Source organism: Amphiprion ocellaris, chromosome 21 (genome assembly GCF_022539595.1).
Source record: "Amphiprion ocellaris isolate individual 3 ecotype Okinawa chromosome 21, ASM2253959v1, whole genome shotgun sequence".
NCBI lineage: Eukaryota > Metazoa > Chordata > Actinopteri > Pomacentridae > Amphiprion > Amphiprion ocellaris.
The window spans coordinates 17,795,610-17,808,521 of NC_072786.1; the positions used below are offsets into that span (position 1 = coordinate 17,795,610).

The following is a 12,912-nucleotide window of genomic DNA, read 5'->3' on the forward strand; positions in this document are numbered from 1 at the left end:
AACAAAATACACCCAAATGTGCTTTTATGAAAAATCTCTGCTGACAGACTTTGCTTTGCTGCGGTATCTAACTGTATGTCTCGGGAAGCTTTAAATCAAAATCACATGTCGTGCAACTTCAGTGTGCCACTGCAGAAATGTCAACAAAAGATAAATACAATAACAGAACCACAAAGGTCATACAGACTGTTTGCAGCTGTATTCTATCAGGATGTTGCGATAAACTGAAATTAAAATCTTTACATCTGCAATCACATTAAGATATGGAAAACGAGAGAAGCACATTATCTGGGTTTGATCGAGTTTGTAGTTACAAAAGAAACAACCACAACCCTCAGAAGACAAAAACACTGTTTGAATGGGCTCTGCAGAGAATAAACCAGCTGATATGTCAACCTCAGTGCCAGGAACTTCATGTCTTTGTTGTTTCTGTGTTGATAACAGAGGGGAAGGTTTTCTTTACACGTTATAAAAGTGTTGATGGTCTGAGAGAGCGAATATTTCACCATGGTTCATCACGCAGCTGCACTGCTGCTACTGCTGCTCACCTGGCCGGCAGGTAAGAGGAGACTGAAGTAGTATCACCTGCTGTGTCAGTCAGAGTCATTGAAATTATGCTATACTTTATCATGGTATTTTTCTGCAAATAATTGCTTGAGGTTTTTGTTCTGCAATTTTATAGGAGCTCTACTGTAAAAGAAGCTTTCCATTTTAGTTTATAGATTTTTTTTAAATACAGAAAAAATATCAATAAATTTTCAAAAAGAGAACTTTCATTTCAAATGTAAAATAACTCTAAAATCTTTCTTTTTTTCAAGAAAATGTTTTTTAAATGAAATTTCTTTAAAATAAAGCTTTTTATCAGGCAAACTGGTTAAGTTAAAGCCTACAAGTGTAAACATATTACATTTAAATATTTTTCATCATTAAAAAAACAAAAAAATTGACATGATCTGACATAAAATTTATTTTTATTATTGATGGTTACTGTATTTTTCTGAGCTAGTTATTTCCCATTAATTTGCTGTATTTCCTTTACCCCCTTGCTGCTAAAATAAAACTTTTTAAAACTTTTTACTGTTCAGCTAAACTAACTTTAGTTTGAAATACATTTTGTTTAAATTGATGATCTATTTACAATAATTCACAAGATTTTAATGCAAAATTATATGTATAAAATTACACATAATTAGCTCTAAAATTATCAGTAGATTTTTGCAATTACAAACTGTAGTATTGTGACATTTTTTAAAGACATTTTTTAAATTTATGTTATTTTCTTGTTTTTACACACAAATATTCTTCATTTGATAATTTAAAGCCATAAAAATAAAAAGGATCTCATGTAAAATTAAAGCTGGAAACTGTACTTTAATTGTGGAAAATTTGTGTATTTTTATGAGATGGTGATTTCTTGTTATTTTAAATTATTTCTTCCCACCCTGGCTACTAAAATATTACCTATATCTTTCCTAAACCTTTTTCGCAGTGTCTACTTAAGGTGGTTTTTAAATGTAATTTCTTTAAAATAATGCTTTTGATTAGGTGAACCCGTTAAGTTAAAGCCTACAGGTGTAAATATAATATATTTAAATGTTTTTCATTAAAAAAAAACCCCAAAAACTCCCACATGATCTCATGTAAAATTAATGCTACAAAATATATTCTAATTGTAGATAGTAACTGTATTTTTATGAGCTAGTTTTTTCCCATTAATTTACTGTATTTCCTGTTTCACTCTTTCTGCCAAAATAAAACTTTTTAAAAACTTTTTTTTACAATATAGCTCGAACAATTTAACCATTTTAAGTTAAGTTTCATTTTAAATTAAAGATCCGTCACATTTACAAGAGTTTTATGCAAAATTACACTTATTATGTTCTGAAATTATCAGTAGATTCTTGCAATTACAAACTGATTTACTAGTTTTACAATAGTATTGTATTATATGATAAAATGCAACAAATAAAGGAACATTTTGGCTGTGTTGAGTCTGATTATTTTTATTATAACATTGTGGGACTATGTTTATATGTTATTTTATTGTTTTGACACACAAATATTCTTAATTTGACAATAAACATGATCTCATGTAAAATTAAAGTTAGAAACTGTATTTTAATTGTGCAAAATTAGTGTATTTTTATGAGATGGTGATTTCCTGTTATTTGAAATTATTTCTTGCCACCTTGGCTGCTGAAATATAACCTTTTTGTTTTCAAAATCCTTTTTCACAGTGTATCTACTATAATGTTAAATTGGTTATTTAAATATGGCAAATTTACAAGAATTGTATGGAAGTTTAATGTCAAACTCAGTTTTTAACTCTAGCCGCTGGAATACTGACATTTTTTTCATTTAGATTTATTACTTATTTAATTATTTCTGGCATTGATTCATTCTCTTTTCTCATTATAAAGGCTTTTCTGCCAGTGAAACTGAGCAGAGTGGACATGTGGAGGCCACCTCATGTAAGATCCTTTTACTTCCAGAACTTCAATCCTCATGTTTTCAAACTGTTCATGTTTAAATTAGTTTTAAAGAGTGAGTTCTCACCTCCCTACAGATGGGCCGTCCTCAGTGCAGATCAGTGGGGTTGACATTGTTACAGTGGGGATTCTTTACGGTTTCCAGTGTTCAGCCAACTGCTACCCGGACTGCCAGTTCACCTGGACTGAGAATAATGTGACCTCTGAGGGTTCAGAACTGAGCCTGAAGCTGCTGCAGGTAGAACCAATGCTGGTTCTCACCTGTAAAGCTGTCAACTCTGCAACAGGGGAGTCGGTCAGTGTCCAGAAGACGCTGCAAGTGACGGGTATGAAAGACCAGTTTGAAGATGAAACCTGATTAGTTTCCTCAGTTTCCTTTAAATCAGGGGTGTCAAAATATGCGGCCCGTGGGCCAAAACCGGCCCACCCGAGGGTCACTTATGGCCTGCGGGATGACTTTACAAAGTGTGGAAATTACAGAGAAGACATTAACTGCAGATTGTATATTTGTAAAACTATAAATATAAAATAATTTCAAGACCATGACAAGTTGTTTTGATCACCAAGTAAAGTGTTATATTGCTCATTGTTCTTTTGTGGCTTTGTGTGTCATTTGTGTAATGTTTTCTTGTTTTGTGTCTTTTTTGTCTGACTTTTGTCATTTGTCTCATGTTTTTGTCATTTTGTGTTTCCTTTTTGTCTCACTTGTGGTTTTTTGTCCTATTTTTGTCATTTTGTGTTTTGCTTTATTCGTTGTTTTGTGTATCTCTTTTGTCATTTTTGTGGGGTTTTTTGTCTTGCATGTGTTGTTAGTCTATTTTTTTGGCATTTCTTTTTCACTTTTGTCAATTTTTTGTCAATTTTTTGTCTAATTTTTGTCATTTGTCCATTTTTTGTCACTTTCTAACTTTTTTGTCCAATTTTTTTGTCTTTTTTTGTGTTGTTTCATCTCATTTGTCTCATTTTTTGTCATTGTTTTTCGCTTTTGTCGTTTTGTGTCTCATTTTTGGGATTTTGGTTCTCATCTTTGTAATATTTTGTCTTGTTTTTTTTGTCTGAATTTTGTCGTTTTGATCATAAAGTACATACTATATCATTCAGCTCTAGATACCTGTGACTAAATGTTTTGTTCCTTTGTAGAAACACTGTGATCTGTAAGTTGTAATGTGTAAATGATAAACTGAGGCAAAATATTGTTGAAATTGAATTTATTTTTCTTAAAAAATTTCAGGTTGTTCATCATGTTTTATAAATACATTGTTCATTAAATGTGAACATTTTCAGAATGTACTTCTTTGCACTAAAACAAAGGAAATATTTGGAATTGTGGTTATTTATAGGTTGCTGTGATTTTACTGATCTGGCCCACTTGAGATCAAATAGGGCTGAACTAAAATGAGTTTGACACCCCTAGTTTAAATCTTTTTTCTGAACTTTCAGCTGGACCATCCAACATCCAGATCAGTGGTCCGGCCTACCTCAGTGCCACTGGTGCTTCCAAATACACCTGCTCAGCTGACTGCTACCCGTCATGCAGCTACACCTGGAAGGTTTTGGTAGACAACGAGGTTTTCAGCACCTCACAAGGCGACACTATTTCCATAACTCCACCTACTTCTACTGTTAATTCTGAAACTGTAATCTGCCAAGCTCAGGACACTGTCTCACAACTTTACATCTCCACCATTCAGAAGCTGTATGTGGCAAGTATGTGGAAGAACTTTAAATAAAAACAATGTCAAGTGAAACTAACATTATGCTTTGATTAGATTCTTCTGACAGCTCCCTCTGATTACATTTGGATTATGTTTCTGTTTCAACCCTCTGAACCCCAAAAGCCAAAAATCAGATTTTATTCAGCACAATCACTAAAGTTACACCATTTATCAGCACCACAACTGGAAAGACACACAAACAAGGCAGATTTTCAACTTTCCGATGGTCCCTCAACGACTCATTTAGGACTTGCTGTTCAGTCGGACGGCTTAACCAAATTCGAGCTTAAAATCAAGATACATTTTTTCAAAATTATTTTATTTTACTTCTCTCGTTGAAAAAAATGCCAAAAATAAACCATTAGCAGTAACCTGATTCTAGAAAATACCAAGAAAGTTTCTTTAAACAAATAGTCAAAGAAAGTTAACTTTTGTTTTCAATTTTTAGGATTTGTGGCATGAAATGAATACAATTTAGAGACTTTTTTGATTGAACTGCGGGCTGTACTTACACCAAGCAGATAGGAAACAAAATAAAAATGTAAGCAGTAAAATATCTATGGTATGTACAGTCGCCATTTTTTTACAGTATAAATGTTGTACATGTTGAGTCCAGGATTTTTCAATTTTTGTATAATACATGATCAAAGCAATGCAACTTTCAGTTTTCTTTTTTTATGATTTAGGGTATTGTTATGGCCACTGGTAATTGAGTGCCACCTTGCTTCTGTGGTGGTTCTTCATCCAACCGGCCGCAGCCATGTTTTCCTTTCTTTAATCGCTTTTGTGTTAATTCTGTCACTGAGCAATGAATTGCTTTACCCAACCAAAGATATCTGGTTGTTTTTGTTGCACCTAGCTGACCCTAGTGGTTGGGTCATAACAGGAATCAAAACTTTGTTTTACTGCACAGAAGACTGTTTTCAGTAGTCACGGTTGCTCTGCTTCCATAGTGGTGCAGGACTTTAAATTGCAGTGAGTAAAACTGTCCAGAAACTGCTTGGGGTTCAGAGGCTTTGGTACCACTTTGGTTGCATTCATGTCCTGATCTAACCTTGAGCATAATTCTTTCTCTTTAGCTTTATCTGACATCAGCATCTCCGGTGACAGCACAGTGACGATGGGCGAACAGTACACCTTCATATGCTTCGCTCAGTGCATCCCTCCCTGCACGTTCATCTGGAGCTACATGGGGAAGATTTTCCAGGGTGACAAAGTCCAGATACCCATCCTGAACCAGGGGCAGATGCCAAACAAGGAGAGTCGCATTGAGATCACTGTCAGCGACTCTTCTACAACTGAATCTCTCACCTGTCAGGCCTCAAACTCAGGGACGCATCAAACCATCACTGCAACCAAGAACCTCACTGTCATTGGTGAGTCTGTGACGTGCTTCTGGTGGATTTTTGAAAGAAAAGTAGTTCAAGCAGCGTTCATGTTGATGATTTTGAATGTTCTCTCTGCACAGATCCCATCTCAGTTCGTCCCTCCTCTCAGGCTCTACCGGTAGCAGATAAATCCTTCACCCTGCAGTGCGTCGGATCGCAGAATCCAGCCTCCATCATGTGGCTGAAGAACAAACAGCCAATGATGGCTTCAGAAAGAATTAGTTTCTCTGTTGACAACAGCTCAGTGACCTTCAGTCCTCTGCTGCAGACAGACGATGGTTTATACCAGTGCGTGGTTTCAGAAGTCGACACTCCGATTAAGTCTGTTGGCTACCAGATGCAAGTAGACTGTGAGTGATTTCATCAGTCATCTCAGTGGGGAGCAAGACATAAACAGGTTTATGTGAATAAACTGTAGAGCAGTGAAGCATCACTATGTTTGCCAACAACAAAATATTTATTGTTGTTTTTGTATGTGTTAGGGACATGGTCTACGAATTAGCTGTTAGCTATTGACCTATGAACATGGCATCGGTTATTGTAACAATGCTTCTTGTTCTGTCCCTATTAAATAAACGTATAAAAAAAAACAATATCGAGTATTTCTACTATAGTGGCTGATCTACAGTAAGTATTCCAGGCAAATGCAACCTTTATGATGGTAGGAGTTGAGAGATTTTACACTGCAGCCTTCTCATCATAATAGGTCAGTTCCATGTCTGCTGAGGCCCACCTGTGGTGGAAAGTAACTAAGTACATTTACTCAAGTGCTGCACTTTAGCAAAAAGTTGAGATATTTTTATTTTACTTGCATATTTCCATTGTATGCTACTTAATACTTCCACTCCACCATGTTTCAGATATTACACTTCCTGCTTCACTACATTTATCTGGCAGCTTCAGTTACTCTAAAAAGGAAGATTTTACTCAATTGATAATATAGCAAGTGTTTAAAATAATGAAGCCAGTGGTTTCCAAAATTATTATTTTTATTTTTTTAAATTTTTTTTTTTTTTACAAAAATCAGGGTGAAGTCCATCCCTGTCCATGTTTAAAAAGCTGTCATAAAAACATTACATATTAATTTTGCTTCTCACTTTCACTGAGTAAACATTTCAAACCTGCATCATGAATTGATTTTCAGCCTTTAAATGTGGCAGTGAGGTCAAGAATGGCTGCTTTAAATGGTTTTACTGGGGACATTTTTTGGTCCTTAAGATGCTCAGTGTAACATTTTTGTGTACTCAGTGGTACTCAGAGGTTGTCATTGGAACCCCCCCCCCCCCCAAAAAAAGTATCAGAAAAATCCCAAACGAAAAGGACAAAAATAGCCCTAAGGTCGCATAAGTTAACAGCTCCACCAAATGCAGATTTTTTTCCCCTCAAAGCATCTGTTTCACACAATAAACGCTCAAATGACTAAAAATCTCATCAAATATCTTAGAGAAAGACTAAACAGATTTATGCATCAGAGCTTTGCTTTTTTCCTTTTGTCTCCCATTAATCTGTTTCTGAATATAAAACTGGATATAAAATAGTTCAAACCTGCTGCTGACACACTGATGCGTCACCATCGATAATCTAATGGTGCCATATATTATATATCAATCAGAAAGATCAAACCAGTACTTTTACTTTAATTACATTTTGTTGATAGCACTTATTTTTGCTATATTTATCTGTACTTTTACTCTTAATTGATTATTTTGACATTGCTGTGTTGGTTCTTTTTGTTAAATAAATGTTCTGAAATGCCTAAAAAATACAATGTATTGGAATTAATCACGCTAAAGTCTGAAACATTTGATTCAGATGTTCATTTATCTGCATTTCACCTGAATCATAATGTAAATTTAGATACTAATCTACATTCAAACTTCTTTAGGAGTGTTTTCATGGGCAAAAATCACTGTTAAATTAAGAAATAGTAAATTCCAGAATTCTGTCTTGTTTACTTCACCTCTCACTGCAGATGGACCGTCCTCAGTGGTGATCAGTGGGGTCGATGTGGTGACTGTGGGGATACTTTATGGTTTCCAGTGCTTAGCCAACTGTTACCCCACCTGTACGTTCACCTGGATCTGGGGAAACTCGACCTCTGACGGCTCTGAGTTCAGCCTGAAGCTCAGTGAACTGCAGTCAGCACAGAACCTGACCTGCACGGCTGTAAATCCTGCTACCAGAGAATCACTCACTGCTCAGAAGACGCTGCAAGTCACAGGTGATAATAACAACATTGATCTCGTTTGATTTTAAAGAAGTGACACCTTTAACCAAATCTGTATTTCCAGCCGGACCGTCCAACATCCAGATCGTCGGTCCAACCTTCCTCACTGCAGGAGTTAGGTCCAACTTTAGCTGCTCTGCTCACTGCTTCCCCTCCTGCAGCTACTCCTGGACTGGTGTCTCCATAGAAGGAGAATTCAGCTCTGAACAAGGAAGCACAATCTCCATCACTCCGACAAACACCACCACCTTTGAGAATCTCACCTGCAAGGCTCAGGATACTGTGTCACAACAATACATCTTGAGGAGTCTGGCTCTGCTGGTGGCAAGTATGTGAACCAACACTTAAATGGTAATTATGTAGCAAATAAACCATATTAGACATTTGCACTGAGCTGTAATGTTGTACATTCAATAAATCATTGTCCATGTGACTGCAACTAATAATTAGCATCATACTGAATTTATCAATTGGTTTGTAAAAATTCAGAAAGTAGCAGGAAATTGACCAAAATAGTAGTTTTAGACTGTTTAAATGAGGGCATTTTAGTCTTGAAGATCCTGAGTTTCACTTTTTTTCTGTTTACTGTATTTAATAACTGTATTTAGCCACAAGAGCAGAAACGGTATTGTTGATTGAAAATTCTTACATTGTAGCTGTTTCCCCCTTGATGCCAGTCTTACAGCTAAGCTAAGTGAGCTGCTTCCACACTGTAGCTTCATATGCAGTTGTGTGCTAAGCTAACTGAACTGCTTCCAGACTGTAGCTTCATATTTAGCCACAAGAGCAGAATCAGTATTGTTGATTGAATATTCTTTCATTTTAGCGGTTTACCCCTGCCTCCAGTCTTTATGCTAAGCAGACTGAGCTGCATCCAGACTGCAGTTTCATAGTTAGCCTCAAGAGCAGAATCAGCATTGTTGATTGAATATCCTCACATTCTAGCTGTTTCTGCCTGCCTAGTCTTCATACTAAGCTTCACACATGAACAAAATTGTTGCTACCCCTCAGTTAATGAAAGAAAAACCCAAAATGGTCACAGAAATTATTTGAATCTGACAAAAGTAATAATAAGTAAAAATTTTATGAAAACTCACCAATGAAAATCAGAAGTTGCTTTTGAACCATGGTTGAACAGAATTATTTTAAAAAATAAAATCATGAAATAGGCCTGGACAAAAATGATGGTACCCCTAGAAAAGACTGAAAATAATGTGACCATAGGGACATGTTCAATCAAGCAGTGTTCTCTAATTAGCATCACAGGTGTCTACAAACTTGTAATCAGTCAGTCAGCCTATTTATAGGGTTACAGTAGTCACTGTGCTGTTTGGTGACATGGTGTGTACCACACTAAACATGGACCAGAGGAAGCCAAGGAGAGAGTTGTCTCAGGAGATTAGAAAGAAAATTATAGACAAGCATGTTAAAGGTAAAGGCTATAAGACCATCTCCAAGCAGCTTGATGTTCCTGTGACTACAGTTGCACCTATTATTCAGAAATTTAATATCCATGGGACTGTAGCCAACCTACCTGGACGTGGCTGCAGGAGGAAAATTGATAACAAATGGAAGAGACGGATAATATGAATGGTAACAAAAGAGCCCAGAACAACCTCTAAAGACATTAAAGGTGAACTCCAAGGTCAAGGTACATCAGTGTCAGATCACACCGTCTGTCATTGTTTGAGCCAAAATGGACTTGATGGGAGATGACCAAGGAGGACACCATTGTTGAAAACAAATCATTAAAAAGCCAGACTGGAATTTGCCAAACTGCATGTTGACAAGCCACAAAGCTTCTGGGAGAATGTCCTATGGACAGACCAGACAAAACTGGAACTTTTTGGCAAGGCACATCAGCTCTATGTTCACAGACGCAAAAATGAAGCATATCAAGAAAAGAACACTGTCCCTACTGTGAAATATGGAGGAGTCTCTGTTATGTTCTGGGGCTGCTTTGCTGCATCTGGCACAGGGTGTCTTGAATCTGTGCAGGGTACAATGACATCTCATGACTATCAAGGTATTCTAGAGAGAAATGTGCTGCCCGGTGTCAGAAAGCTTGGTCTCAGTCGCAGGTCATGAGTCTTGCAACAGGATAATGACCCAAAACACACAGCTAAAAACACCCAAGAATGGCTAAGAGGAAAACATTGGACTATTCTGAAGTGGCCTTCTATGAGCCCTAATCTAAATCCTATTGAACATCTGTGGAAGGAGCTGAAACATGCCGTCTGGAGAAGGAACCCTTCAAACCTGAGACAACTGGAGCAGTCTGCTCATGAGGAGTGGACCAGAATACCTGCTGACAGGTGCAGAAGTCTCATTGACAGTTAAATCGTTTGATTGCAGTGATTGCCTCAAAAGGTTGTGCAACAAAATATTAAGTTACAGGTAACATCATTTTTGTCCAGGTCTGTTTCATGAGTTTATTTTTTAAAATAATCCTGTTAAACCACGATTCAAAAGAAGTGTCTGATTTTCATTAGTTAATTTTCATAGAATTTTTATTTATTATTACTTCTGTCAGATTCAAATTATTTCTGTGATCATTGTGGGTTTTTCTTTCATTAACTGAGGGGTACCAACAATTTTGTCCATGTGTGTAAGTGAGCTGCTTCCAGACTGTAGCTTCATAGTTGGCCACAAGAGCAGAATCAGTATTGTTGATTGAATATTCTTACATTCTCATTGCTCCCCCTGCCTCTTGTTTTTAGCTAAGCTAACAGAGCTGCTTCCAGACTGTAGCTTCACATTTAGCCACAAGAGCAGACTCAGTATTGTTGATTAAATGAACTGCATGTTTAAAAAACAATTAAAACCCCCTGCACTTTCCAGTTGGGCCAACTAAGATGGAGATGGTGAAACCCAACAATGCATTGGTGGCTGAGGTTCTGTACATTCTGCCTGGATCTACAACGGAGCTGCAGTGTTTGGCTGACTGCTTCCCCACCTGCTCCATCACCTGGTTTTACAACAACACACTCCTGGCCACAAACGCCTCCATACTGTTCACACCTGACACTTCTCAATACAAGGCTGCCCTCACCTGTGTGGCTTCTAACCCGCTGTCAAAGGAAAACAAAACAGCTGAGACCACAGTTGTTGTTTCGGGTAAGAACAGGCAATTTAATTCGGGTTTTTTGACAAAAATTTACCCCCCAAAAAGCCTCTTTCATATCAAAGTGGAAACAGATTTCTACAAAGTAATGTCAATAAACTATAATAAATGACTAGCCTATTTCAACACAGGTGCATCCAACAGACGCTAGAAGTCAAATAATTAATGAAATGGAGATCACCTGAGTGCCCTGAATGTGTCTCAATGATTTTTGTATAAAGACATCTGTATCTGGAAGGTCTACCCTCTGTTGAATTATGACTACACTACACTATGAAGACAAAAAACACTCCAAGTAGCTCTGTTAAAAGGTTACTGAGAAATGTAATTCAGGGGTTGCATAGAATAAAATTTCGAAGTTACTGAATATCCCTTGGAGGACAGTTAAATTCATCATTAAGACATGGAAGGAATATGTGGGACTCTGCCGAGAGTAGGTCTTCTAAAAAACTGAGTCACTGAGGAAGAAAGAAATTAGTAAGGGAGGCAATTACGACATCTATGACTCCTCTGAAGGAGTTACAAGCTTCAGCAGCTCAGATGTGAGAGACTGTACATATAGCAACACTGCACATCATCACAAATGCACCATCCCCACTGCGACACATAGTGGTGGCAGCATCATGATGTGAAGCACTGTAGTGACAGCATCATGACGTGAAGCATGGTGGTGGTGGCATCAGAATGTGAAGCATGGTGTGGCAGCATCATGACGTGAAGCATGGTGGTGGAGGCATTATGATGTGAAGCACTGTAGTGACAGTATCATGATGTGAAGCATGGCGGTGGCAGCATCATGATGTGAAGAATTGATGGTGTATTTATATCCAAAAGTACTGATTCACCAGTGACTGGACCTTACAGATACAGGAGTCTTTATAACATATTAATTTGAGATACATTCAATTACTTATTATATATTTAAAATTTTTAATTAACTGATTTCTTTGTAGAAATCTGTTTCCACTTGGACGTGAAAGAGTCTTTTTTTTTTGGGTAAAATCTTGCCCAAAAAGCCAAATGAAATTGACCATTAAAAAAGGGGAAACCTTTAAGGAGTATGAATGCTATGTATAGGTGCTGAACAGGAGTTGAGAGTACTTGGTTTAGCAAAAAAATGCTACAACTCCTATGTCTTTGGTCTTGCAGATGGACCTAAAGACGTGGTCATTTCAGGGCCAAACTCTCTTGAAATCGGTGTCACATCGAGTTTTAAATGCTCGGCTGAGTGCACTCCGTCCTGCAGCTTCACGTGGACTCTGTACGGTAACAACGTAAAAGGTGATGTTATTGACATCACCGTGAACCGACACATTTCCAGCGAATCCATCAGTTGCCGGGCTGAGAACACAGTCACCAAGAGGACGGCGACGGTCAACGAGACGCTCAGTGTGTCAGGTGGGCTGCTGTCAGAGCTATTTAATGTATTTAGAAGTAGTTTAAAGTTAGTATTTGTTCTAATTCCATGTGTTTTTCACTGCAGAGCCTCAATGGTGCGGCTGTTGAAATGCTGGACAAACTGTGTGAACCGATTCCTCCTGTTAACGGCTAAGCACACACACGTAAACATTGGTTATCTTTGTTATCAATGATTCTAAGCGTATGGCTGTATTTGCTCGGGCATTGTGCTCTCTGACTAGAGTGGTTCCCTGCCTTCAACACAATGCATACTGGGATAACCTCTGTGTGACCTGAACACAAGCTTAGACCTGCATTGAAACGAAGTGTGTGCTTAAAGTTATGTACTACATAAAGCTCGTCTAATTTCAATCACAATGTATTCCCATTTGTCTTGATATCATTAATAAACAATGAGCTGCTTTACTGATTACCTGCTGCTAATTCATCCGCACATCAGAGAGGTGACAAACCTGAGATTACCTAACGTTAAATTCCAACAAGCCAACATGCAACTTACAAAATACAGCTTTGTCTGTGGCTTAGTTTACTGCAAACTGACCAGGAAACT

At 37.4% G+C, this 12,912-nt stretch overlaps 1 protein-coding gene across 1 annotated transcript; it reads left to right on the forward strand.

Moving 5' to 3' along the window:
* The first annotated feature begins 475 nt into the window (after positions 1–475).
* On the forward strand, positions 476–12,772 carry LOC118470013 (hemicentin-1-like). Its single transcript, XM_035946368.2, has 11 exons — positions 476–559; positions 2,421–2,471; positions 2,567–2,815; positions 3,930–4,196; positions 5,284–5,580; positions 5,673–5,942; positions 7,565–7,813; positions 7,884–8,147; positions 10,661–10,936; positions 12,093–12,341; positions 12,427–12,772. The coding sequence occupies exons 1-11, from the start codon at positions 508–510 to the stop codon at positions 12,447–12,449; spliced, it is 2,247 nt and encodes a 748-aa protein (XP_035802261.1). The 5' UTR covers positions 476–507; the 3' UTR covers positions 12,450–12,772.
* The last annotated feature ends 140 nt before the right edge of the window (positions 12,773–12,912 follow it).

Excerpts from the sequence above, each read along its gene's own strand:
- LOC118470013 (XM_035946368.2), top strand. The coding sequence starts at position 508 with ATGGTTCATCACGCAGCTGCACTGCTGCTACTGCTGCTCACCTGGCCG. Across the intron at positions 8,148-10,660 it reads TCTGGCTCTGCTGGTGGCAA|TTGGGCCAACTAAGATGGAG; the intron begins GTATGTGAACCA and ends TGCACTTTCCAG. Across the intron at positions 10,937-12,092 it reads GACCACAGTTGTTGTTTCGG|ATGGACCTAAAGACGTGGTC; the intron begins GTAAGAACAGGC and ends TTGGTCTTGCAG.